Source organism: Amblyomma maculatum, unplaced genomic scaffold (genome assembly GCF_055883805.1).
Source record: "Amblyomma maculatum isolate TAMU_Amacu unplaced genomic scaffold, ASM5588380v1 scaffold_13, whole genome shotgun sequence".
NCBI lineage: Eukaryota > Metazoa > Arthropoda > Arachnida > Ixodida > Ixodidae > Amblyomma > Amblyomma maculatum.
In genome coordinates this window covers 21943772-21968412 of record NW_028146738.1, presented here as the reverse complement: position 1 = coordinate 21968412, position 24641 = coordinate 21943772, and the positions used below count along the sequence as shown (strand labels likewise).

Sequence of the window (24641 nt, the reverse complement as noted above, 5' to 3'; positions counted from 1 at the left end):
TTTAGTACCACTTACAATTTGTCACAGCCTCACAGGAAAAAAAAAAAAAATTGCTGGAATGAGGAATGTGGTGAGATAATGGCTTTGAAATTCAGCCTCGTGACTGTGACTTTCGGGGTGGTGATCCGTTAGCTTTAACATACAGCTGAAAATCGCAGGCTCCGCCTGGTAGCTAAACACTGTCATCTAGTATATAGCACCTGCTTCTCAGGCTTATCGCTGGCTTAGAGCCATCAGTTAAGTATGTAGGCTTTCCAATGGTATATAAGGACACAGACAAATTTTAGAACCATAACAGGCAAATGTAAATTTGAAGCCATGTATAAATCACACTAACAAGTTGCATTCTTGCTTCCACGACAGTTAACTTGCAGTGCCATTGCTGCCATCAATATGATATGCTGCCCTTGCTCAGCGCAGAGTGCAGCCAGGATATGACAACCAAGATTTAAGAACTGACTTCCACTTGTGCTTCTATCTCACAACCCAAATATTTTACTTTGACATTAATCTTCGTGACACCTGTGCGGCTTCATCTGCTACAGAAGCCCTTAATATCTTAATACTATTGCTTGTGTGGTAACCACTGGATAAGAACCCGTCTAAAAAAAAAAGGGGGGGGGGGGGGGGGGGGGGCAGGATAAGCTCGAGGTGAAAGCAAACTCGAGCATATTGAAGCAGCTCAGGTAGCAGTAATAAAGCCAATCCGGAGCATCTTTCGAGCAATAAAATGAGAGTTTGGAGCATTGATATTACGTTTTGGAGCATGCTTCTAGGATGAATTGCTTTTAATAACTGCAAGTTTTTGTTCCTGACATACAAAAATACCCAGTTTGATTCCTTTCTATTCAACGTTCAATGCTTTGCTGACAACACCTGCATCTCTGACAAGACAAACAGCCAAAGTATGTACACATATTTAAAATAACAGAATCGGCCCGTGGAACAATTTGGAAAAGACCAGCAGCGAACCAAACGCTTGCTTCTACACATCAAGTCTGACTATTTTGACATAATAGACTGAAACATGGAGTTTACCACTTTGATATGCTCAAGCACCACCACTAGTTTCACATGAATGACCACTACAGTTCTGCTCTCCTTGTGCATATACTTTTTGATCCTATGCCTATGCTGAGACATTCCAGGGCACTGGTCAGTGGTACCTTTAGGAAGGACAGACTGCACTCAAGGGTAGCCTTTTCCTCCTCCAGATTCTTTTGCTTCATAGCCTTCCGCCAGTAGATCCAGTTTTCCCCTGAGTAACACTGGCACTTCCTTAATTTAAACACGTTGGCAATAGGCCCTGTGTGACTTTCCAACACTCTTGAGAATATGTCTAGTGAATGGCACCTGTGTGGTTTCATCTCCTTATGCTTCAAGTATACTTTTGTCTGATGTAGGCTTGACATGCTTGGAACTAACAAATAGGCGCGATGGTGTAGTACCTGCTTGTTTTCACAGCTGAACCCTTAGAACAACTGAGAGTTGTTCTGTGCTGTCGGACAACTTTCCCAACGGCTCGAGGTACCCGCCATGACTGCTTAGCTCACTCCTCTCACCACCGGCAATTCAAAAGGGTCGCAGAAGGTGCTATGTCAAGTGCACAAAACATTTTTTTTCTAATTATTTTCCTCCAATTGCCTGTTGTGACTTTTTAAAATTTACTTGCAAATTTGTTATGTTCTTTTAGTTTATAAAACATTTATACATATCAAGCTCAGCATGAGGTGCATGATAATTGCCACCTTTGTGCTGCCTTTTTTTAGACTAAAGTGGCCCCTAGAGCACGTACACGGAGCTCACAGCATGCCATTGCCCCATGCGCTTTTCACTGCAACTTAAAGGTATACTGAATAAAGAAATTGCTGCCAAGATTTCCAGCGCAGATGGTAGCTATCGCATTGGGAGTGACCAAAACAATCCACTTTATGAGCTGAAATGAGCGGAAAGTAAGTATTTTAATGAATATTTCTCAAATCGCCGCACCTAGCGGGCTCCTGTGAAAGCTGACAAAACCGGATAACAGGTCACTTTACCTGCCTCCCTCATGCCTCCCTAGCCAACCCCATCGCGAGCGGTTGCACCTGTTCATTTTTCCTTTCCCCCGTGGCACTCACAAAGCACACGGACGGACTTTTTTTTTTTTGCTCCCTCTGAGCGCATAAACAATTGTCCGCAATACGCGCCCTAAAGTAAGTGTGGTCTCGATGTTGCAGATTAACCAGGAGAAAGAGAATATTTGCAAACCCAAGCAAATTATTTGGATGATAGCAAATTTGCAAATGCAGATGCATGAGCATGAAGATGTCCATATTTATGAAGTCCGAGAACAATTTGGCAAAAGCAAATGAAAACACTGGATGATTATAAACACTGTAAACTATTACAGCTTTGATTAGAAAATTGGTTGGCATTAGGCTGGACAGTGATGTGGCTGTATAAAGCAGTGGAGAAATGGTGTTTCCACTAGGAACGTGCATCACAAAGGAATGAAGATTGGTCATTTGTTTTCTTCAGCAGTCAATGGCAGAAAGTTGACGAAAGTCATCCCAGAGCCACAGTGAAGAACAGAGATCTTTGTTGCTACTGTAGCACTGTGAAAGGAGCTTACAGGTGGTGTAACTACTGTAGTGAATGCAGCCCGGCTGGACCTGGCAGACCAAGAAGAGATGCCAGAAACACTAAAGCAGCAGAACTCATACTGAAGAAAACTCGAGACATGCCTGGGCAGCAATATATGAATACATATATGATCAGCATGAGGTTCTGTCCACGGTGCAACGCTGTACGATGAAGTGCATGCAAGACAAAATGAATGTCACTCTAGCCTGTAGCTGCAAAACTGAGACTGATGTGCCGTTGCCTAAAAAAAAAACTTTTCCAGTACTTTGAGGTCAAAGGCGATGGATTGAATTGTCCAGGGGGACAGGAGGAGGAAGAGAAACTTTATGGTTGTCAGTTAAAAGTAACCTACTGACACAGGGGTATAGCCCCGTCAAGCGGCCATAAGGCTGCGGTGCTTGGTGACTTCTAAGCTTCTTGTCATAGCCCAGCTCTGTTTGAAAAACAGGTGAAAGCTGACTTCTAGCAGCCACTTTTAGCAGCCAGAAACATAGAGAGTCAGTGCAAAGTGGCAATGAAACTCCCCCAAAAAACCCTAAAATATTGCACCCAACTGGAAAAGTAGAAAAGATTTTTGTCTGTCGCTTCAGCAACAAAAAGAATAATATTTGAGAACTATGTGCTAAGGGAAGATACAGTCACCACTGTAGTATGTGCAGATTTGCTCAAAGACCACCTCATACTGTTATCAGAAGCAAATATAGTTGGAGTTCTTAACTTTAGTGTTCTGCCTTATGATAAGTACAGTCACCAGCCAAAAAATATGAAGTCTGAGCACCTGCCCTGTCAGACAGACTTACCACTCTTTTTTGCAGAATCTTTTCAAGCTCATTTTGAAGTAAAGCAACATTCAGTGTATAATAAGAATAAAAAAAATGTTTTCCAAATGTCAAGAATCAACAGAAAAGGCCTTTCTATAGGGGCCTAAGATATCTGTTTGGGTCCAGACAGCATCTGCATATCAACTTAAATGCACATCCTTTGTCAAACGTCTAGAGCACAAGGTGCTTGCTTGTGGACCATGCTGTGTGTCCCGCTATGCACTGTCAGCATTTCAAAATCTCCTGACGATAAGGGTGGTAATGCATGCTGGTCACAAGCACTGGACACTGCTCCATTAATGGTACCATAAAATGACTGCTAAAAACCTTGAAACCCTGGTGCTACAATCGAGACAGGCAAATGAGAAAAGATGCACATGCTACGTGCATCTTCTTTCACTGCCAATGCATTCTCTCTCCCATGATTGTCAACTTAGTGCTTCAAGAAAGAATGAACCAACACACTCAAAAATATGTTTACAGACATTGATAACTCAGTCAGTTCACTAGCACTTAAAAAGCACGACATCACAGTTCAAGACAGAAACCAGTCTGTTATACAATTATAGAAGAAAAATCCTTAATGTAACGAGCAAAAGATTTCTAAGTATCCCGTAAGTATGCTCAAGCTTCTGATCCTTATAAAAAAATTCCACACAAATCAAGCAGGAACATATGCATACAGGGAATAGAATAGCTTCAAGATGAGCTTGGTCTGGTTTATAGGGCTTATATCTCAAAGCGACTCAGACTATGAGGGACGCCATAGCGAAGGGCTCCGAAATTTTTGACCACCTGGGGTTGTTTAACATGCACCGACATCGCTCAGTACACTGATGCCTTTGAAGGATCCACACACAAAATCAAGGAAATATTCTTCTTTTCTAGAAATGTCAACTCTGTCTAATTAAAATGCACAATAGTAAAACAGCCAATCTGATCCATTAGTGCGGTAAGTGAACCACCTTTTTTAGCACCATTTACAAACTTTGTCGAACTAGCAAGATATGCCCTGGAAAATGTATCGGACACGTGTAGTGACTGTTATCAGCGCCGATGCGTATCAGTGATGCGCAGTAGAGACAGCGCGCGTGTTCGTGCCTTTATAAACTGTGCTGGCAATAAACGTCATCATTCTTGCACTGACCGTTGTGCACGTCGTCCCTTCGAGTGGCTACATGGTGTCAGAAGTGGCCCTTTGAGGCCTGAAGGAAATCGTTCCCGAGTCCGGTGCGCCATGGCCCTGCTGAAGACACCGGAGCCTTTGCGGCTGACTGGTAATGTAGCAGAAAATTGGAAGCGTTTTAAGCAGAAGTTTGAGTTGTATCTGCAGGCGACGGCACCTACAGACCAGCCGAAAACAGAAGCAGCCAAGGCAGCACTCCTGTTAAGCGTTGCGGGCGACGACGCTTTGGACGTCTTTAACAACATCCAGTTCGAGTTGAATGAAGAAAATGACTACAGCACCGTGGTGAGAAAATTTGATGCCTATTGTGCCGAAGTTAGCAACGAAGTGCATGAGAGATACGTATTCCGTTCAAGAAAGCAAGCGGAGGGCGAACCATTTGAAAGGTTTATTCGCGACCTGAAAAAGCAAGCAGCACAGTGTAACTTTGGCATGTCGCAAGAATCAATGATAAGGGACCAGATAGTGTTCAGTACGCTTAATCATCGACTACGCGAGAAAATGCTTCGAGATAACCAACTGACTTTGCAAAAAGCAGAAGAAATGTGCAGAGCAGCAGAAACGGTAGCCCAGCGGAACGAAGTATGGCGCAAAGGGGACGAATGTGTCGACACGATTTCGAAGCGCCCGGCTCCTGCAAATGAGCGGAAAGAAGTTAAAGCATCTTTTCACTGTAGTAAGTGCAACCGCTGGCACAAGCTCAAACAATGCCCAGCCTTCGGAAAGAAGTGTCGCTTGTGTCACAAGGCGAACCATTTTGCAAGTGCCTGTGCGTCAGCAAGGGTGAGCGAAGTAAGGAAACTGGAAGACCAGGACTTTGACATTCTAGAAGTCACCACCGCAAGGCGAGAAAGGGATTGGATGGTCAAGGCTCAAGTTCGTAACTGCGAGGTCAGATTTAAAGTAGACACCGGATCGCAGGCAAGCCTGCTTCCCACGTCTGTTTACAAAAAACTGCGGGGAGCAGAAGAGCTGAAGCCGACTAATTCGGTCCTGCGGGCGTATAACGGTGGCACTATAACGTGTTTTGGAACGTGTACGCTAGAAGTACACCAAGCGAACAAGTCTGCTACAGTGAAGTTTTTTGTGGTGAAAAACGAACGGCAGGCCATACTCGGACTAGAAGCAAGTGAAGCTCTGGGGCTAGTTCAGCGTAAAGTATGTGCCATAGACAAGACTTCATACAATTTCAGGCACGTTTTTCATGGCCTCGGTTGTTTGAAGCAGGCGTACAGCATGGTCCTTTCATCTGATGTGGTTCCTGTAGTGAAACCAGCTCGACGAGTTCCAGTGGCGCTAGAAGAACCCCTAAAGAAAGAACTTGAAAAAATGGTACGTGCTGGTATAATTATCAGGGTGAACGAACCTACTGACTGGGTCAGCCCTTTAGTGTTGGCAAAAAAGAAAGATGGCGCGATACGGGTTTGCATGGATCCCAGAGCTATCAACAAGTACATAAAGCGGCAGCATTTCCCGTTTCCTAGGCGTGAGGATTTGGAAGCCCGTTTAACCAATGCAAAGTACTTCAGCTGTCTTGACGCAAACTCTGGCTATCATCAGATACCGCTCGATGAGCGGACTTCTAAAATCTGCACTTTTTCTTCACCGTTTGGGAGATACCGCTTTTTACGTTTGCCCTTCGGCATTTCTTCCGCACCGGAAGTATTTCAACAAAGCATGAGTCAAGTATTTGACGGCTTACCGGGCGTACTGATATATGTTGACGATATTTTAGTATGGGGTTCCAGTAAGCAAGAACACGATGAACGGTTGATAGCAGTGCTTAAGGCTGCCGAGAAAGCAGGCTTAACTTTTAACGCCCAGAAATGTAAATTTGGGTTGAATGAAGTGAAATTCCTTGGTGATGTCATAAGCCGAAACGGAATATCGCCTGACCCAAAGCTAATCAAAAGCTTGGTGAAAATGCCAACACCAACGTCCAAGAATGACATCCAGCGAATGTTGGGTGTGGTTAACTATTTCAGCGAATTTGTGCCACAATTGTCCGAGCGAACAACTCTTTTTCGTGAGCTTGTCAAATCTCGGTCAGAGTTCCAATGGACCGAAAATCATGCGCTGGAGTGGAAAAAGTTAACTCAAATCTTGACCACCGCCCCCCTACTTGCAATCTTTGATCCGCAGAGACAAACGAAGATTAGTTGCGATGCATCGAAGGATGGTGTTGGTGCAGCGTTACTGCAAGACTACAACGGTGAATGGAGGCCTGTAGCGTACGCATCTCGTGTCTTAACGCAAGCCGAAAAGAACTATGCACAAATCGAAAAAGAAGCGCTTGGAATATGTTTTGGCTGCGAAAGGTTTCACGAGTTTGTGTACGGAAGAAAGGTGCTTATCGAAACTGATCACAAGCCGCTGGTGGCGATAGCACGGAAAGAAATTGCTGACATGCCATCGCGAGTGCAACGATCCTTTTTGCGTTTGCTAAAATATGACTTTATCTTGCAGTATATTCCAGGAAAGCAGCTACTGCTCGCTGACATGTTGTCACGGTCAACGGTGGAACAGGGCGAAGACCAAGTTCGCACAACAAATGATGTTGAGGTTAATGCGGTGCAGGTCCTTGGGCTACATGGTCACCTCCGAAACACAATGGTCACTGCAGCTGGAAACTTGTCGAGATGCCTACCTGCAGACAGTGATTTCATGCTTGGTGAGCGGGCAGCCGGTGACAGGTGAACTCAAGCCATTTTCGAAATAACTATCTGTCATTAATAGAGTTGTACTAAAGGGTGCAAAAGTTGTAATACCGAAGAGTATGCGACGACTCATGCTGGAAAGGATTCATGCGGGTCACCTCGGGTTACAAAAGTGCAAGGAGAGGGCGCGAAAACTCGTATTTTGGCCTGGTATGAATGGAGACATCGCTACCCGTGTAGAAAGCTGCGCAACGTGCAGAAAATACGCGTACAGACAGCCACAGGAACCACTTCTGATGCGACCAGTTTCGAAATGTGCTTGGTACAGGGTTGGAGTGGACATCTTTTCGTATGCGGGCAAGTCGTACGTGGTTGCTTATGATGCCTTTTCCAATTTTCCTGAGGTCGACATTCTAGAAGACACAACCGCGGAAACCACAGTTGCAGCCTTTAGTGCCATGTTTGCCAGGTACGGTGTACAAGTGGAAGTCTGTACGGATAATGGACCCCAGTTCTCGAGCCGCGAATTTGGCCTGTTTGCTAAAATGTACGACTTTCATCACATAACCTCGAGTCCCCGTTATCCGCAGTCCAACGGCTTGGCTGAAAAGGGTGTGCAGGTCGTCAAGCGTATCTTGAAAAAGACCATCAAGGCGAGGGAGGACTTCTGGCTCGGCCTCCTAGCATACCGCTCTACACCACTCGAAGATGGCCATTCTCCGGGTGAGCTCCTTCAGAGAAGGCACCTTCGTTCTAACCTTCCTGACTTCGGCAGGGTATCCCGCCGCAAAGTGAGGAAACACCGCCAAACCAGGGTACTACCCGGAGGCGCAACAGTGCGGCTTCAGGATGCTGCGGGTTGGCCACGCAAGGTGAAGGTCATTGCCGAAAGCGCTCCACGATCATACCTGGTAAAAGATCATCGCATGTTGCGGCGAAACCGCCGGCATCTGATTACGACAAAGGAGCAGTATAGCAGTAGTGAAAGCGATGACGACGAGGAAAGTTGCACAGGCTCCCAGTCCCGGACACAGCAGCCTACGAGCGGAGCTGAACCAATTGCACAATTCTCGGGAGTCTCTTCACAAAACGGCGTGGGATCGACGCTACCAGCAAGTGGCCGTGATTCTCCGCCGAGAATCCCATCGCCACCCCCTGTGAGAAGGTCAACTCGTATCACCCGGCCCCCACAGAAGTTACACTATGACGAACAATTCAATCAAGTGCCATAGTTGTGATCGCTGGTTATATTTTTACAAGTGTGTAATTTTTGTTCGTCCCAAGAGAGGATGTATCGGACACGTGTAGTGACTGTTATCAGCGCCGATGCGTATCAGTGATGCGCAGTAGAGACAGCGCGCGTGTTCGTGCCTTTATAAACTGTGCTGGCAATAAACGTCATCATTCTTGCACTGACCGTGCTGCTGTGCGCGTCGTCCCTTCGAGCGGCTAGAGAAAATATGTAATCGAAGTATTAGGCAAATACAAAGTCATGATTTTTTTTTCCCCACGTCTAGGCTTGTGAGAAACAAGCACTCAAATTGTTCATCAGTCCAAAATATAGATAGTTAAAGATTCCTTTTGGAAGTGCAATTAGAATAAACAAATATGTAGAGCCATACGGCTCAGTATGATGGGAATCAAAAGGCTCATAACAGGTCATGAGTGCATAAGACATAAATGACAGCACATAAGCAAGGCCATTTTAAAACCTTTTAAAAATGTCGATATTGTCGCAAAATGTAAGTATAAAAAGAATACTAACGTGTGAAAAAAGAAGAAAAGACAAGTAGCTACAAATTACTTTATGCGCATGTTGTGTAGCTTCACTTGCACAGATTTTGAAGCTAGAACTAAAAACGTATAATATATATCTTTTATAGCAAAAAAATAAACAATGCATGCCATATATCCTGAGAAGGTACAATTTTTACCAAAAGTAACCAGGCTGCATGTTTTGCTTCTCGCTTGTATTCTAAAGCCAACATGGATTCCCAGAGGATCCCAACTTGTTGAGAAGTGAGGACAGGAGCTCGCCTTTACTTTGTAGAGATTTACAGCTTCAGAAGTAGTACAAATTCTCTGCTACCTGACTGAGAAGTGGAACACGCAGCTTGGTTACTTTTCGCAAAGACGTACCTCTGAGCCGCAAGTACAACTTAATTCAAGAGGTTTAACAACAGGATAAAACAGAAATAAAAAGTCCTACTACAATGCAGTAGACAGAAAGAACACAGTTGCATTGATGATCAGCTTACTCAGGTGAGCAGGAGATGCAGCGCATGTCGATGCACACATCCAGACAATGGCCAGGAAATGGAGGAAGTACTCTGACCAATGTATCCAAGAAAGATTCGCAAGATGCACTAAGTGATCCAGCCATGTCCAACGTGCGATCAAGCAGGAGAAGGGACACTTTTGACTCCGCAGACTGCCAAAAAGAAAAAACAAACCCTGTACTTGAAAGCAACTTAACAAAGCACACTCATGAAGCAAACAGAACTTTTTGGTCAATTACTTTGCTGATATTTACGTGCTAAATTTGCTTATTATCAGCCAAATTCCTTTCTGGACACCCAGTTTATTTATTTTCATGAAGCACACAAACCCCACCAGGGTACTGGTAGCTGTTGCATGAGTGCATCGCACAAAGAGGGGAAAAAATGTTTTATCAACTGAGAATACATGAGAAAAATGGCAGGTAGGAACATAAGTTTTCTGTCAAATGTCATCTTCAAAAATTTATGTTCTTGTTTTATTGGGAGCCAATTTCATTTAAGTGCAGGGTGGGATCGAGCTGCAGGCCTATTCTGAGAGAGAAAAGAATGGTGCACCTTAGACGTGCCTTAATAGTCATCGCCGATCCTCATTCGCTTTGCTTGCTGGCGAATCTGTGTGACCCCTGTGGTCGGTTGGCCCGTTGGGCATTACGCCTTCAAGTTAGACTTTACAGTGTCGTACAAAAGTGGCCGCCAACACACTGACGCTGACTGCCTCTCGTGGCTGCCTCTTGCGACTAATCTCTAGGATGACAACTTTGACAACTATTTTGCCGCCGTTTCCGTACAATTTCCGGACCTTGCCACTTTCCAGCGAGAACAACGCAAAGATCAAGGCTTGGTACCGCTTTCTGAAAAAGCTTGTGATCCGGCGTCTGCGAACCATTTCTGCATTCACGATGGTTGCTCTACCAGAAAAATTACTCGTCTACCAGGTGCACACTTTCTGCTCAGTGTTCCGGCTAGTCTCTGCTCCTCTATTCAACACGCAATGCACGATGACGTCACAGCTGGGTACTTGGGGTTTACCAGTACCTTTACCCGCATTAAGGAACGTTTTTACTGGGCAAATATGTGTCGAAAGACTCAGCGTTACACGACCTCCTGTGTGCAGTGTCAGCGGTTCAAGATTCTCACGACATCTCTGCTGGGCCGCTTACATTCGGTGACACCACCGACCACACCATGTGAGAAAGTGGGTGTTGACTACATAGGCCCGTTTCCCCACTTGTCCAAAGGCAATCGCTGGGTCATCGTATGCGTTGACCATCTCACGCGTTACTGTGAAACTGCCGCCATCCCTTCTGCTACCTCCGCTGACCATCTCTTTCTTTCTTCTTAATGCTTTCGTCCTCTGTGATGGGCCTCCTCGCATCATTATTAGTGATCGTGGCCGCCAGTTTACGGCAGATGTTGTGGAACAGCTTCTGCGCTTTTGTACTTGCCAATTGTATCACTCTACACCATACCAACCCCAGACAAATGGCCTCATTGAACGCACAAACCAGACACTGATGAACATGCTTGCGATGTATGTCGACTGTCATCGCAAGAACTGGGATGACGTGCTTCCCTTCATTACACATGCATATAACACCTCGAAGCATAAAACAACTGCTTATAGCCCATTTTTCCTTCTCTATGCCCGTCCGCCTCGAAGTTCTCTCGACACTATTTTAGCCTTCTGTTTTCAGCACCCTCTGCCGCACTCTGGTTACGCACTCTGGCCTCGCAGGACCGCTCTAAGCAGCGCTATAATCGGCACCAGGATGTCTGCTACCTTCCCGGAGACTTAGTATAGCTCTGGACACCTCTCCGCAAGCGTGGTTTGCCTCAGAAGCTGTTGTCGTGTTACACAGGTTCATTTATTGTGATCACTTATCAATGATTTGAATTACGTGGTGTCTCGCCATTCTTCCCAAGGCCGCCCTTCTCGGAAAACACAAGTTGTGCATGTTGCAAGAATGAAGCGCTGTCACTTTCGGGACTCCGAATGACAGCCCAGGGGGCTTCGTCTGTGAAGGGGGAAATGTCAGGCAGTGCTGAGAAGAGAAGGAAGTGTGAGAAAGAAGAAGCTAGCCATCTTTCACTGAATGCACCAGGCTAAGGTGCAGCCATCCCTGTAAATAAACTTAACAATGGCAACTGTTTTTTTGTGGGGACAACCTAAATCCAATTTTGTCTGCCCAATTTGCAAGCTTGTTTAATGTGAGTTGCACCTTTCTCTCACAAGTCGGTAAGCTGGATGATATGCATGCTATTTGAAGGTCATCGAAATAAAGTGAGTACATGACAGACTTTGGGATTACTTCGGCTATTGAATTCATTTTTAAGATGAAAATGTAGTGCTTAAAATGCATCCTGAGGTACACCATTCTCCTGACCAAACTTGTTTGAGAGGGTAGAACCAAGGAAAACTTGAAATGAATGGAAGTTGAGTGCACAGTTACTGCTTTGTAATTGAATTTATATCTATGTGCAAAATTTATAGCCGGGAAAGAAGACCAAAAATGATGTCCAATCTAGCACAGCTCGATCAAATGTGAATTGGGTGTGCTAGCACTTTAGTTTTCCCGTGAATTTTGGGTCGCATATACTCATTAGTCTGTAGTCATAAGCTACCACATTTTGCGCAAGACCACCTGATATAGATATAAAACCTCCCTTTAACGAAGCCATACTAGTGTGCTTGCACAGCCTAGGATTGGTTTTTTTAATTCAGGATTCAAGGGTCTCAGTGGGTTCGATTACCATCTCAAAAGATGGCAGCTCTTACCAATGGCTTCAGACAGACAAAACGACAGACAGACAGGTAGATAGACATTGGCAAAATTGGTGAATGAGGACGCTAGTGCAAGTGCACTAAAAATTCTCTGAATGTTTACTCCCAAGGTAAAGTGATTTTGAGCACAGCTCTTCACACTGTGCATTCTGAAACACTTCTACATTTCCCTCACTCAATGTCGTTAAAGAACTGGTTGGTTGGTTTATAAAATTCAACGTCCCAAAGCAACTCAGGCTATGAGAGATGCCGTAGTAGAGGGTTCAGGAAATTTCGACCATATGGGGTTCTTTAAGATGCACTGACATCACATAGCACACGGACACCTTGCTTCTCACCTCCATAGAAAAGCAGCTGCCACTCTTTGGGTTCTGCAGCTGAGCAACTTAACCTTTAAGCCTCCATAGCGGGTCAGGTAAAAGAACTGGCCGGATGCATTGTGCCATGCTTTTGCGCTGCACTTACATAGCCGTTGCCCTCCAGGCACAAGATGTTATGCTTAAGGCCGGCAACACTTGGCAAACACCCTCCGATTGCAACATCATTCCGCTGCCGCTGTGAAAACCTGAGATGATCCCTTCAGATCTATAGTCTAAAAAGCAAGCAAGGCCTTAGCACACATCTTATCTGAAATTGTTCCTGTATTAGTGTCTCCCACTTTCGTCAAAGTCTTCACGTATCCTACTAAGCATAGGTATAGTAGGTGAAAAGATAAAGCAGCATAAAGCCACCATATAGGTACAGCACTTGAAAGGGCATTTTAACCAGCACTGCAAACACCTAATTGGAAAGTTTTGATGACCTGGTATGTTTTAAGAAGATTGGCATCAGTGTTGTGTAACTGAGAGTAACTGATGCACCTATAAGTGCTTGCCTAATTTTGGTACAGCGTGAACAGTTTTAGTCTCAGTTTCAAAATGAAGACACAGCAATATCACTACAGTGAAATGTTTTACTAATGTTTCTACAGAAGTATGGCTACACATTATAATACAACTTATGCAGCCAGTTTACTTGAAATATTTTCACAACTGGAAGATGACTGGCAACACGCTGCTACATTTTGATATTTTATAATGTTAAGTGAAGAAAAAGCCTCACCTTCCTGTGACCCTTAGAGAGTCGGCACAATTCTTCTCCAACAATTCGAGACAGTGATCCAATGGAAAATGTTTCTTCTCTGATATGAGCCACTTCGAATATAGAGTTCAGATTTCCTATCAAAGACTACAAACACAAGAAAACTGGAGTACATTCAACAAAACAACAACAAAACAAAGAGTTTAATTTAAATATCAGCCTTACCTTCACATTTATTTGCATACTTCTTGAAAAACTGGCACCTTCAAGGGTTGCACCAAACTGGCTTGTGTTCTTGCATGCAGATGCAATCATAAAATGAAGAACATGACAGTGTTACCATACAACCATATGCAACTGAACACTGGCAGAAAATACAGGCTCAGAGGAGCATGCAAAAACAACTATAAATAATTACAAATGTTTATGGTTTATGGGGTTTGATGTCCCAAAGGGAATCAGGCTATGAGGGACACAAATCACAAATGTAGCTTTATAGTATTATTTATATTTCTAATACAACAAGTATTGGTAGAACAAAGTAGTTTTGTTCTCTGTGACTGTGACAAAACTTAACTGTTGCATGTGCCCTCATTACAGTTTAACTTGGTTGTTGCATCCCTCAACTGCAATGAAAACAAGTTTCAAGTAACTCCACTAGAAAATTCAAAAGGTTCCTCATAAATGAGCCAGTGCCCACAAAATGTGACCATTTACTGGACCAGCTCAGCAAGGTAGCATCCAGCAAAGGATAACAATGTTAATGGCTACAGTCAGGGCGTGTGGGATGGCTTGTGACAGGGTTCATACAACTTTTTTATAGAGACATTTGAGCTTTTCTGTTGTGCATAATCAGGCAAGCAATGCTATATAACACGAGATTTTATGTGTGTTTTTGTGAGCAAAATTTGAATGTAATTAAGTGGGTGGCTTGTAGCTGTCTACATGCCTTACGCTCATGAATTAGTAAAACAAAGCAAAATGTGGCTGCACCATATTTCAGTTAAAACAAATTGTACACTACAGATTGCAAGTGGAAAAAATGCTTGCTTACATATTGCTCCTGCAATGGTGGAAAAACATCATGGAATTGTGGCATCAGAAAGAACTTCGGCGTCACATTGATGACAGAAAGTGGGACATACATAATTTCTGCAATAAATGTCTGCAACGCAATGCACAGCACATTATCGTTGTGTAATCTCTGAGGTTCTCCACATGCATAGAAGTGACCAAACGTCATTTCCAAAGCTTTTTTTTTCTATTGCATCTTACCACATTTCCCATCCAGTCTAGGAGTCGTTCCTCAACATCAAGAAACGCCCGCTGGCCATCTGATCCTTCCGCTGTACCATACTTTGCCAGAATTTGTGCTGCCGGTGGACATGAAGTCAGAACGTTAACATTCGTGAACACACTTGCTCGCACCATGGATGAAAGAGTTGACAGTGTTTGCTCTGTCAGAGGGGTTGATATGATGAAAAGGGCTTTTGGTTCGGAAGCTGATCCATGCTACAAAAAAAGGCAGAAAAAAAAATCACAAAATAATGTAATTATGGATTGTATGGCATAAGCAAATATCTGCTTGTGCAAGAGGTATAATGAGGCCATAATTCATGAGTTTCCAGGCTGACAGACCTGCTGCACTAGTACTGTTGTGAACTACTGGCACCAGTGTAAGGCTATCCACCCACATGAAAAAAGAATTAAAAAAAAAATACAAAGAAAGCAAATATTGCGAAAATTGATGTATTAATCTATAGGCCTATACATCAGGTGAGGCAGTCGTAGAAATTCCTCCTCTCTGGACAGTTCGAAACCGGTTTCACTGCAGCATCCACAGCGCTTGCGTGGGGTGCACACGACTGTCCAATGAACATATTAATATGGTGGTGCCTAACGAGCTCAATATGCAAAGGTCTATAGATGACTCAAGGGGACATTATAGCAGGGAAGTATCTTCACTGATATGGGAGAAGGATGGTTTACATGTGGTACAATTTAGTATGAAATAACATTTTTTTTATGTTCTTTACAATACATTCATATCCATACTAACTGAAAGCATCTCAAAAAAACACAAATATATTCTAAGTTCTTCAGTTTAAGAGACAACAAAAGTATTATCCAAGCCACACTTAATTCTGCAAATGGACACTACAGTATTTCAATCCTGGAGGCACACACCACTATTACACAGCAATGGGCTTGCCATCACAAGCCCAGTAGTACATATCAACTAGTATAAAATATAGCAAGCAACAAAATATTTTAGGGCTTGTGAATATGGTGCCATGACTTTTAGACTAGTAAGGTTTAACACAGCTTTCACACTTTTACACTCTGGTACATCCTCTGGAAGCAGAAGCAAGCTAGAGTTGTGCAATGTTACATACAATGTAATTTCATTTCATATAACTGTCACACTAGTGCTTTTAAATTAACATCGCTAGAGCCCAATTCCCTACTGGCCATTCTTATGAACTGCTACTTGTACAGTGCCAAAACCTTACAGCAACTATACAGCTGTGGATAGCATTATGGCAGCTGCAATGTACAGAATATATGCCACCTAGAATAGCAGTAAGATAAGCCCAATCATGCTGCTACTGCATACAAATCCCAATGTTTGCTCCAAACAGCACTCGATCGATCACACCAGCCATTGGAATTGGTAAATGATTTTTGCAAATTCTTTTTACACTGCTGTGGTGAAATACCAAGAAATAAAAGTCATGATTTTCTGCAAGTAATAATACTTGCAGCATCTACAAACATGATGGCAACCGTTAGATGTAGAACAGTTAAACTTCCAAGCATTGCTTCGAAAATGCCTCTTTGTGGCTAAACCGTGCGAAGTGGCATAGGTGAGACACAGCTGTGTGCACGTCAAGCAAATTAAGGAAAGTTTAACTCGGCATACAATCATGTGCAAGTTTGAGTCTATGTACAGTGCAAGCTGCCATTTTTCTCAGCTTCACTTTTTTATCGTGAACTTTCTTACTGCCGCGCTCTATATCTGTATTTGCGACACAGTAGACAGAATGGTACAAGCCGTTTCCCTGCGTGCATTATGGATTTCATTTTGGTTTAGTTTCGGGTTGACAGTATAACATTACGGGCCCTACAGCAGGTAAGGTGAGGGCGCGCCCTCAGCACTGTACAGCGCTTATCCAATCCAGAATCATGCAAATCACGACCAGAAGGGCACCACATGATTATACCTCAAAAAAGCTGAACTCCCTGACGGCCACAGCTCCGGATTCAAAGAGCTTGCTCGCCCCTCCATTCCAATGTAACGCTTCTGCCATAGCGTTGTCCAGGAAAACAACAGCATCCTGACACCTTGGGAAAACTTCTTCCTCCCACAGTCGTTTCACAGGGTCCTCAAGCGGTGACCTGAACACGTTTTGGTGCATCGGAATTGGCTGACGGCGTACACTGCCCACTATTCCTACGAAGACTGCAGCAGTTGTGTGTAGCACACAATCCTTTTTTCAAAGCCGACAACGCAGAACACTAACGTCAGTCATGAACTGAAGTGACGTAAGGAGAACGGAACAAGCGTACACCAAAAATAAGACTCTGATCGGGACTCGGATCATAAGATCGATTCGATGTCCAGTCACCAGCTGCCAGCTGTTGACGCCGCTCACAGCACTGCAGCTTCAGTAATAGCAGAGGCTGAAGAGCTGCAGTCAGCTCAGCAGCTTAGTTACGGAATGATATGCTAACGCTATATTTTTTTCAGCCGTAAGTTACAACTGTCAAAAGAGGTGTAGATAAATTGGTGACGTTGAGCTTCGGCGCCTTCGGGAGCCGTCTGGTCGTCGGCTCAGATGAGCAATCACAATCCAGTTTTAATCCAGCTTGAGTCAACCGGAGTCTTGACTATGGTCGTCTACAATCAACTGCAGCTGTCAAGGCGGCTGTTGGTTGCGGTTGTTGGTATGCGCAAGGCGTGCGCGCATATTTTTGTTCGTTCATTGCCAGCCAGCCCAAGATCTTCCTTGGCCAGCCCACGTAAATCTGCGCTTACCCGTTGGTACGACATCGACGTTGTGTGCTTCGAGGCTCATGATCGCGGCTCAGAACTTACGTCGTGTCACATGGAGCAGAACACACTCATTTAAACTTTTTAGGATTATCACGTGACATTCCTGCTGTTGCTTTCCTCCATAAGCGCTGACCTAACGCTGTGTTGGAACCGGCCCATCGCTACCATAGATATCGAGCTCGCGCTTACCGCACGCTGGTGGTGTATACGCAGCGCAAACAAGCTACAGTCACTGGTGTCACTGAATAGCATTGTGAACGTTCCACTCTGTCTGAATGGTGAGGGCAATTTGCGCTTTTTCGCTGTGCTTGAAGTTTACAAGGTTCAGACCGACTGCAGAAGAAAACTCGCTAAGTCGAACTTTTGGCGAATGTTTTGACTGCATGTTATTGCGCGTTTTCTTGGGTGCGATTAAAAGAAGTATTACACCACTTAATAGTTTACTGCTTCGCTAATAATTTACTGCTTCGCGGCACCGTTTGTAAAGACGTCGTTGCTTAATTTCGTAGACACAGAGTTGTCCGTCGATAAATAAGTGACTCTGCTGTAAACTGCTGTATGTTGTGCATCGGAGGTCTTAACACAGTACGAAGGGTGAAAATCTGTTTTCAGTATAGCGGCCAACTGTGTACGGTGCTCGAAGGAGACGTAAGGACCCCAGTGGCCGATGTAGATGCTGAGCAAGTAGCATTCTTCGAAAAAGTATGGGAGGTTACTCTTTCTCATCCTTTGCAGTAGGCAAAGGAGGATGCAAAATTTGTTACTGTGTTAGCTTGTGTGTTCCCCTATCCGCAGAGAAGCCTCTCACTGAGACGGAATGATAAGGGTTTGTACAAAGAATTCGGTGTGCAGGTACGTCAGTACTGGTTTTAGCCACAATAGTACATACATGTACCGCAGGTCTGTGTGTTCATGTTGAAATTCCTGGAGTGCTTGAGCACTTGTGCTAATAATGCATGCTACATTTCTCTGCATGCATATGGTTTGCTGAGACCACTTTAATACACACTGATTGACCAGTTGGCTACTTGCTGTATAGCTTTGCAGCATGTTTTAGGACTTAGACAAGCAGCAAAATAATGCTCATGCATACATTTGACCAGGCTCGTGCCTTTTTGCATACAAAATTTGACCATGCACGCAAGTGAAAAATAGTTTCTTGCCTATTTTTAACTCTATTTGCTAACGATGGAAAGCTCCTGAACAATTGGTATATGCTGTAATTTGGTGTATTTTCTAAAACCTCTGTGCGATGCATAATGGGGAGCTACGTATTCCACGAAACAACTACATATTTCTTCTGGTGGCGCACTTACATGGCACAAAGCTACAAGGGTGAAAATAGAGCAGGAATAATGCTGTGCTGTAATTTTTTTTGTGTGAAGAAATCAGTGCTTTAGATCTGCCATTTTAGAACAAATTTTTATTCAATATGGATGACGGTTCCTTTCTGGGCTGGATGTAGTAGCTAGTCTTTTTCATTGTTGGTCTGTATTGTCTTTCTGTTCATCTTGCATCTCTTTTTGCACTGTACCTTCCAATATGAACCGATACCAACTTGCCCAACTGTCCATCCTTCTTCTGAATGCTGTAACATAATCTGTGATTGGAGTCTTTAGTGCTCGATTTCCAGGAGACGAGTTGACTTGTGTTTTATTTTTTCCGTTGTCTGTCAAGCACTGTCTTCACTTATGTGGCAAGCATCGAGTGAACTTTTGGCTGAAGGAGTTGTGGATAGCAGCATTAGCAGTGCTTTCAGTCTTGTAAAACCGAGCTACAACTGAGTTTCAAGCTTGCTGCCAGCTTCTAACGTAGTTGTGTAGAAATAGTGGATGCTCAATTCTTTGTTTCCATTTATATCTAGGCAATGCTGGTGAAGGATGTGCATCTACCATCTTCACCGAGTCAAGAACTTGATTTGTCAAAGCACAAGGAGTATTTGGCAAGCTATGGGACTAAAAAAGATGATTATGTAAGCCCTAAAACTACTGCATACATTTAGTATATTTCATATTTATGCAACAGATGGTAATTGGTTGTAGTGTGTTCTGGAATATTTCTTTTGTATGTGACTTCAAGCTGTAGGTTATACCTTGCATTTAAAGTGGCTAGTATGACATGATCTATAGGATTAGAAATGTCATATGTTTGTTTGGCTTGTGACTGGTATGCTGTGTTCAGAAATGAACCCCACTGCGGCAGCTTAGGAAGCTGTTGGCAATTGCCACATTATCAATGTGCAGTGGCAGCGCTGTATCGCCACAGTGGCGAACTGTATTGCTTGCTCCATTACCCAAGTGGTTTCTCAACAAATTCATTCCAATCAGTCAATCAATTAGTCAATCAATCCAATCAATCTTTATTTCAATCACAACAAAACCAATACAAGTAACATTGCAACAAGCATCTGGATCCCTAGCTCGCAGGCTAATTGGGATCCATGCACATAATGTTCCAAAAAATGTTTAGTAGACAGCACAGACATTTGGCAAAATTTCAAAAGAGTAAAAGTGTCACAATTTATTGTAATAGTACGACTTTAGCAGTGCAGAGAAGTTGGTATTTTGCTTTATTTCTATAGGGATTTCATTCTATATGGTAGGAGTTCTTTTGCCGCACACATTTTTGCTAATTGGGATGAGAAAATTGTTTTTCGCTGATCTTCGTGATCTGTATTGTGAGGAGAGAATTGGCACATTGTCAGTGTTCTGCTGTCAAAATGTATGTTACAATCACTGTTACCTGAATGCTTACATGCTAACAATATAAAACAACAGCTCAAGTATCATTGTGTGAGTTTTCTCATGCGAAAAATACAGAGAACGCATGGGAACAATAGGTTTCTATGCCACATTGGAATGCTTGCAGGATCATGACTGCATAGTTCTTATCAGGCACAAGCCTAGAAGGGCCTGTGTAAATACTGTAAGAAGCATTGCAGAGTAGCATACATCACTGATAGGCACATTTTAAGTGTGAGGGGTTTTCTGCAGTATTGTATGTGTAATTGTGGTTTATTACAGCATATATGATGACAATATGGGGTTTTGTTATCTGCAAAGAGAGGTAGGAGTAATAAAAGGACTTGATTCAAATTTCGTTGAGTTAAATATTCTTTTTGGATTTTGGTCGCCCTATGCTCTTGCCTGTGGCTGAAATCAGTCCGACAGATGGGCAAATGGCAAGAATCAAATGGAATTGCCTTCCATTCACTGCTTGTGAATTGTGACCACAGGTATAGTTGCTCCGAAAAGACAGAGCGCATAAAATGACTTCATTGTGCTAGCTTTTCATCTGTGCACAGGATTAGGAATTTATAGTTACTCTTATAGCATGTTGTTAATACATTTATTGAGCATATAATAAAGATGTGAAAGAGCACAGCTTTCTCAGTTCACAGAGACTGGAAAGCTTCCGAACATGTTTTATCTGAAGTTGGATTACAAATTGACAGTCGCTGTGCATTGCTTATCTGATCTTCTGTTTTTGTTATTTTCACCCTTTGCACAAAATTCTTCATTGTCAGTGTCATTTTTTGAACTTCTCTCCAAAGAGAGATGTTAACTGTACCACTCCACTCTTACACTGGCTATTCTCAAACATCAGGCAGAGGTTTCTTTCCTGTTTGTCTTTTATACTTTTACTGCCTTGAGGAACAAGACTGTTTGGCTAGCACAAGGTTATCACCATCAGCAGAAAAGTATGATGTGAAATTTTAAAACAAGTGTGATTGTACATAGACTCCATTCATATTGGATCATTTGAGGCACTTTGTCTAGTTTGCCAGAATTGTGACTACACAAAGAAATATTGAGGTGGGCTTGGTATAAAGAAAAGCAATTGCTTGGGATAAGCCAGTACCGATAGGTTTGCAGAGTTTGGGGAGCTCTTTCAAAGAACACTGGCTGTTGCATGAGAGTTTTTCATTAATCTGCAGTTTGGAATAGTGTAGGTCTCAATATTGTCAAGCTTTTTCTTGCACATAATTTTGTTCGTATTAAAACCATGCACATTTACGTTTTTTTAGGGGCCATCTGTGTTTTGCTGTATTTTTATGCCTCGAGAGAAATGGTACTATGGTCAAATACAGTTCACATCTGCAGAAACCACCACACGCAATTCTACTGTGATCAAAAGTAGCCTGCTATTAAGGCTTTTCTGGTTACCTAAATAAAAATTATGGGGAACACTTAACCCCCGCCTTTAAGGGTGTGACGCGATAGTGTAGGCTACCAGCCCACATATAAAGCCCCGCTTAAACCAAGCCATATTAACGTGCCTGCATAGCCTAGGGGTAATGTGAATGCAAGGGTCCTGGCAAGCTGATTCTGATATCACCCTCCCATAGGAAAGGAGAGGCCTTAGTTAGCAGCTCCTGCCATACGTAATGTCAGGCAACCCTACATCCAGTTAGTGTTCAGCCGCGTCGGCTGTCGGCTGTCCTCTGCCAGCACCATGCTCATGATTTTTCGCTCATAACACCAACGCTGGTGTCGGCAGACGGCCGCTGCTGCCAATCAAGGCTGATTTTCGGTGAATGGGGCCTTTAACGCTATTGTGTTAAAAAGCTAGCCATCAGCCTAAATTCAAACCTCAAGACTTGATGCTTCTGCCTTGCTTAGGTATAGTCAAATATTAATAACTTATTTTGTACTATTTGGCAGAATAATACACATGCTGCATATCACTGCCGATAGTTGGCAACTGCTGTTTTTTTGAATTATATCCTGCTATAGAAGCCATTATTTCTGAATATTAAATATGAAAAGTGTGGTTAGTGCTTCATGCACTACGAATTTTTGTTTTATTATTCAAGCGCCTGCATATGAATAGAAGCCTTTTTTTAGCTGGCCTTATTTGTCTATGTGCCGTAAAACCCAACACAACAACACAACTTTTTTTATCATTCTTTAAAGCTAGACAGCTCTTTTAGCATTTGTTAGTTTTAAGGATTTCATTGTAAGAAACTTGTATGTAAAGCACGCAAAGTTTTATTTGTGTTAGCATTTCAAATGGTCATGTAATCATTGTGTGAAGCTGTGGCAGTGTAGGCTTCTCCTAAAAGCATTATACTGTGCAGAGAAGCCCTATAATGGCATCATCTACACTTCCAATTTTCGTGCTCCTGCTGCTTTTGCTCGTGAATTTATTTTTCTTTTTGAATTCTGCCAAGCAGTAGTGCATGAGCTTCACCTTGGCTATGAGGGATGCTGTAGTGCAGGGCTGTAGAAATTTTGACCACCTGGGGTTTTTTAATGCACACTGACTTTGCACACTACACAGGCCTCCTGTGTTTAACCTCTATCAAAAACCTATTTGGGATCAAACTCATGTCCTCGAGTCAATATTCGAGCACCCTACCACTCGGTCTTGGTGGCTAGGGACACTTCTCTATGTACTGTGACTGTAGATGATGCCATGAGCAGCCTCAGCCGGCACTGTGCTGTGCGAAGGTGCTGAAATGCCAGTACAGCTTTAAACAGTGGTTATGTCGCTATTTCAAATGCTAGCATAAGAAAACTTAACATGCTTTACTGACGACAAGTTTCGCACATTCAATTCCTCTAAGGTCATAAAATCTTATTAGCTATCCAGTTATCTATTGATGCAACAGCAGATTCCTGAGTTTACGTTAAAAAGCACTTCATAGCTGTACATAGACTGCTGCTGAAATGTAGTGCTAATGTGTTACAGAAGCCTTCCACAGGCATTTCGTAAGCTTTTATTGACTGATGGTCAAAAAGTTGTCTTTATTTAAATGTCATGCTCATTGATAGTGGCTAAATTCTTTCGGTTATTTCTTCTGCTATGTGTACTACTGCTGTTTCTTTTTTTGTGTGTGTGAAATGTTTCTGAAGCATTGTATGTGTGCAACTTTCAGTTTCACATATTCATGGCCTTTTGCTTTTACCACTCACAGGAGTATTGCATCACTGAGCACCTGCGTATGAGTGGCATCTACTGGGGTCTTACAGCCATGGACCTCATGGACAGCCTGGACTCGTTTGATAGGGCTGAAATCATTGACTTTGTGAAGCAGTGTCAGTACTCCTGTGGCGGTTTTGGTGCAAGCATTCATCATGATCCTCATTTGCTTTACACATTAAGTGCTGTTCAGGTGAGTAGAAGGTATTTAAAGTCTGGTTAACAGATAAAAAATGAAAATAACTAATAATGAAGAAAAGCAATGCAATTTTTTAAAGCTGAATTTATTGGATATAAAAATTTATTGCAAGAGACAAGGCATTAAACTGTAGTCACACTAATACTTCTGTCACACGAGCAAGTCCCAACTCCCTCGAACTTCTTTTCCATAAAGGACCATGGAGGGAGTTCAGCCCTAAAGGAGTTGTCGTCGTGTCACACGGCTAAGAACCAGCTTCTCCGAGACGCCGTTGGGGTCCCATTAGGCGCAGTTCGTTTTGTGTATGCATATAAAAAATCAAGTTAAAAACATGTAAAATAATTTTTAGCTGCTTTCTTTTCAACAGTTTGAATTGACTTTAAAGTATAAATGTATCTTCATTCATGTGAAAGGAATGCGCTGTTACTTCTACTAGCATATCGGATTTGTCTGTTCTACTGGCCATAATGTGCTTGCGAAATTCTTGCGTGCATGCTTGGATATTTGCACATTTACTTTTTTCCATGCTTTGCGTTGTGCTACAGTATTAAAATTAGTTATAAACTCAAAATTAATGCATATGCGTTTTTTTAACACCTGCACTGAAGCTCACAGGGAACCAGAGTACTCCTTTTACCTGCTCGAGGGAGATGATTAGAACTCCTTACGCTAGGAACTTCCTTAAACTTCCTTTCCTAAAGGACTGCCGTGTGACACGGCGCATATCTTCATTGAGATAAAGACTACCTTGGTTAAAAGGAGTTCAGCTGTGCCCGTGTGACAGCAGTATAAGCTTCCTTGCTGATCCAATCACCAAGAAATAAGCCTGCATTTCGATAGTATAGTAATGTGCATTACACGCATTTTCTTTGAAAAAAGTAACGGGCAGTGGGATTTTCCTCTTAGCCGCAGAGTGGAGCACTTATGGCATCTATCCTCAGACCCGCTCCACCGTGGTGGTGCAGTGGTTAGGGCGCTCGACTCCTGCGCCCAAGGATGCGGGATCGAATCCTGGCCGCGGCAGCCACTT

General features: G+C 43.1%; 2 protein-coding genes across 3 annotated transcripts in view; one reads left to right on the top strand and one right to left on the bottom strand.

Moving 5' to 3' along the window:
• Positions 1-17290, bottom strand: part of LOC146172340 (sec1 family domain-containing protein 2-like) — a 55444-nt gene extending 38154 nt beyond the window's left edge. The window contains exons 1-6 of the mRNA XM_084585890.1: positions 16655-17290; positions 14706-14942; positions 14485-14595; positions 13656-13724; positions 13452-13577; positions 9548-9720 (exon numbers count right to left, since the gene is read on the bottom strand). Of these exons, the coding sequence (XP_084442016.1) occupies positions 9548-9720; positions 13452-13577; positions 13656-13724; positions 14485-14595; positions 14706-14942; positions 16655-16849 (911 nt within the window). The 5' untranslated portion in view covers positions 16850-17290. The remainder of the gene's footprint in view (positions 1-9547; positions 9721-13451; positions 13578-13655; positions 13725-14484; positions 14596-14705; positions 14943-16654) is intronic.
• A 47-nt stretch (positions 17291-17337) lies between these two features.
• The window catches only part of RabGGTb (geranylgeranyl transferase type-2 subunit beta), a 48880-nt gene continuing 41576 nt past the window's right edge, over positions 17338-24641 (top strand). Inside the window, exons 1-3 of one of the 2 annotated variants that reach the window (XM_084585892.1) lie at positions 17338-17475; positions 19352-19459; positions 23408-23605. In XM_084585892.1, the coding sequence (XP_084442018.1) occupies positions 19355-19459; positions 23408-23605 (303 nt within the window). In that variant the 5' untranslated portion in view covers positions 17338-17475; positions 19352-19354. Of the gene's footprint in view, positions 17766-19351; positions 19460-23407; positions 23606-24641 lie in introns of both variants that reach the window. The other variant, XM_084585891.1, reaches the window with a different exon arrangement.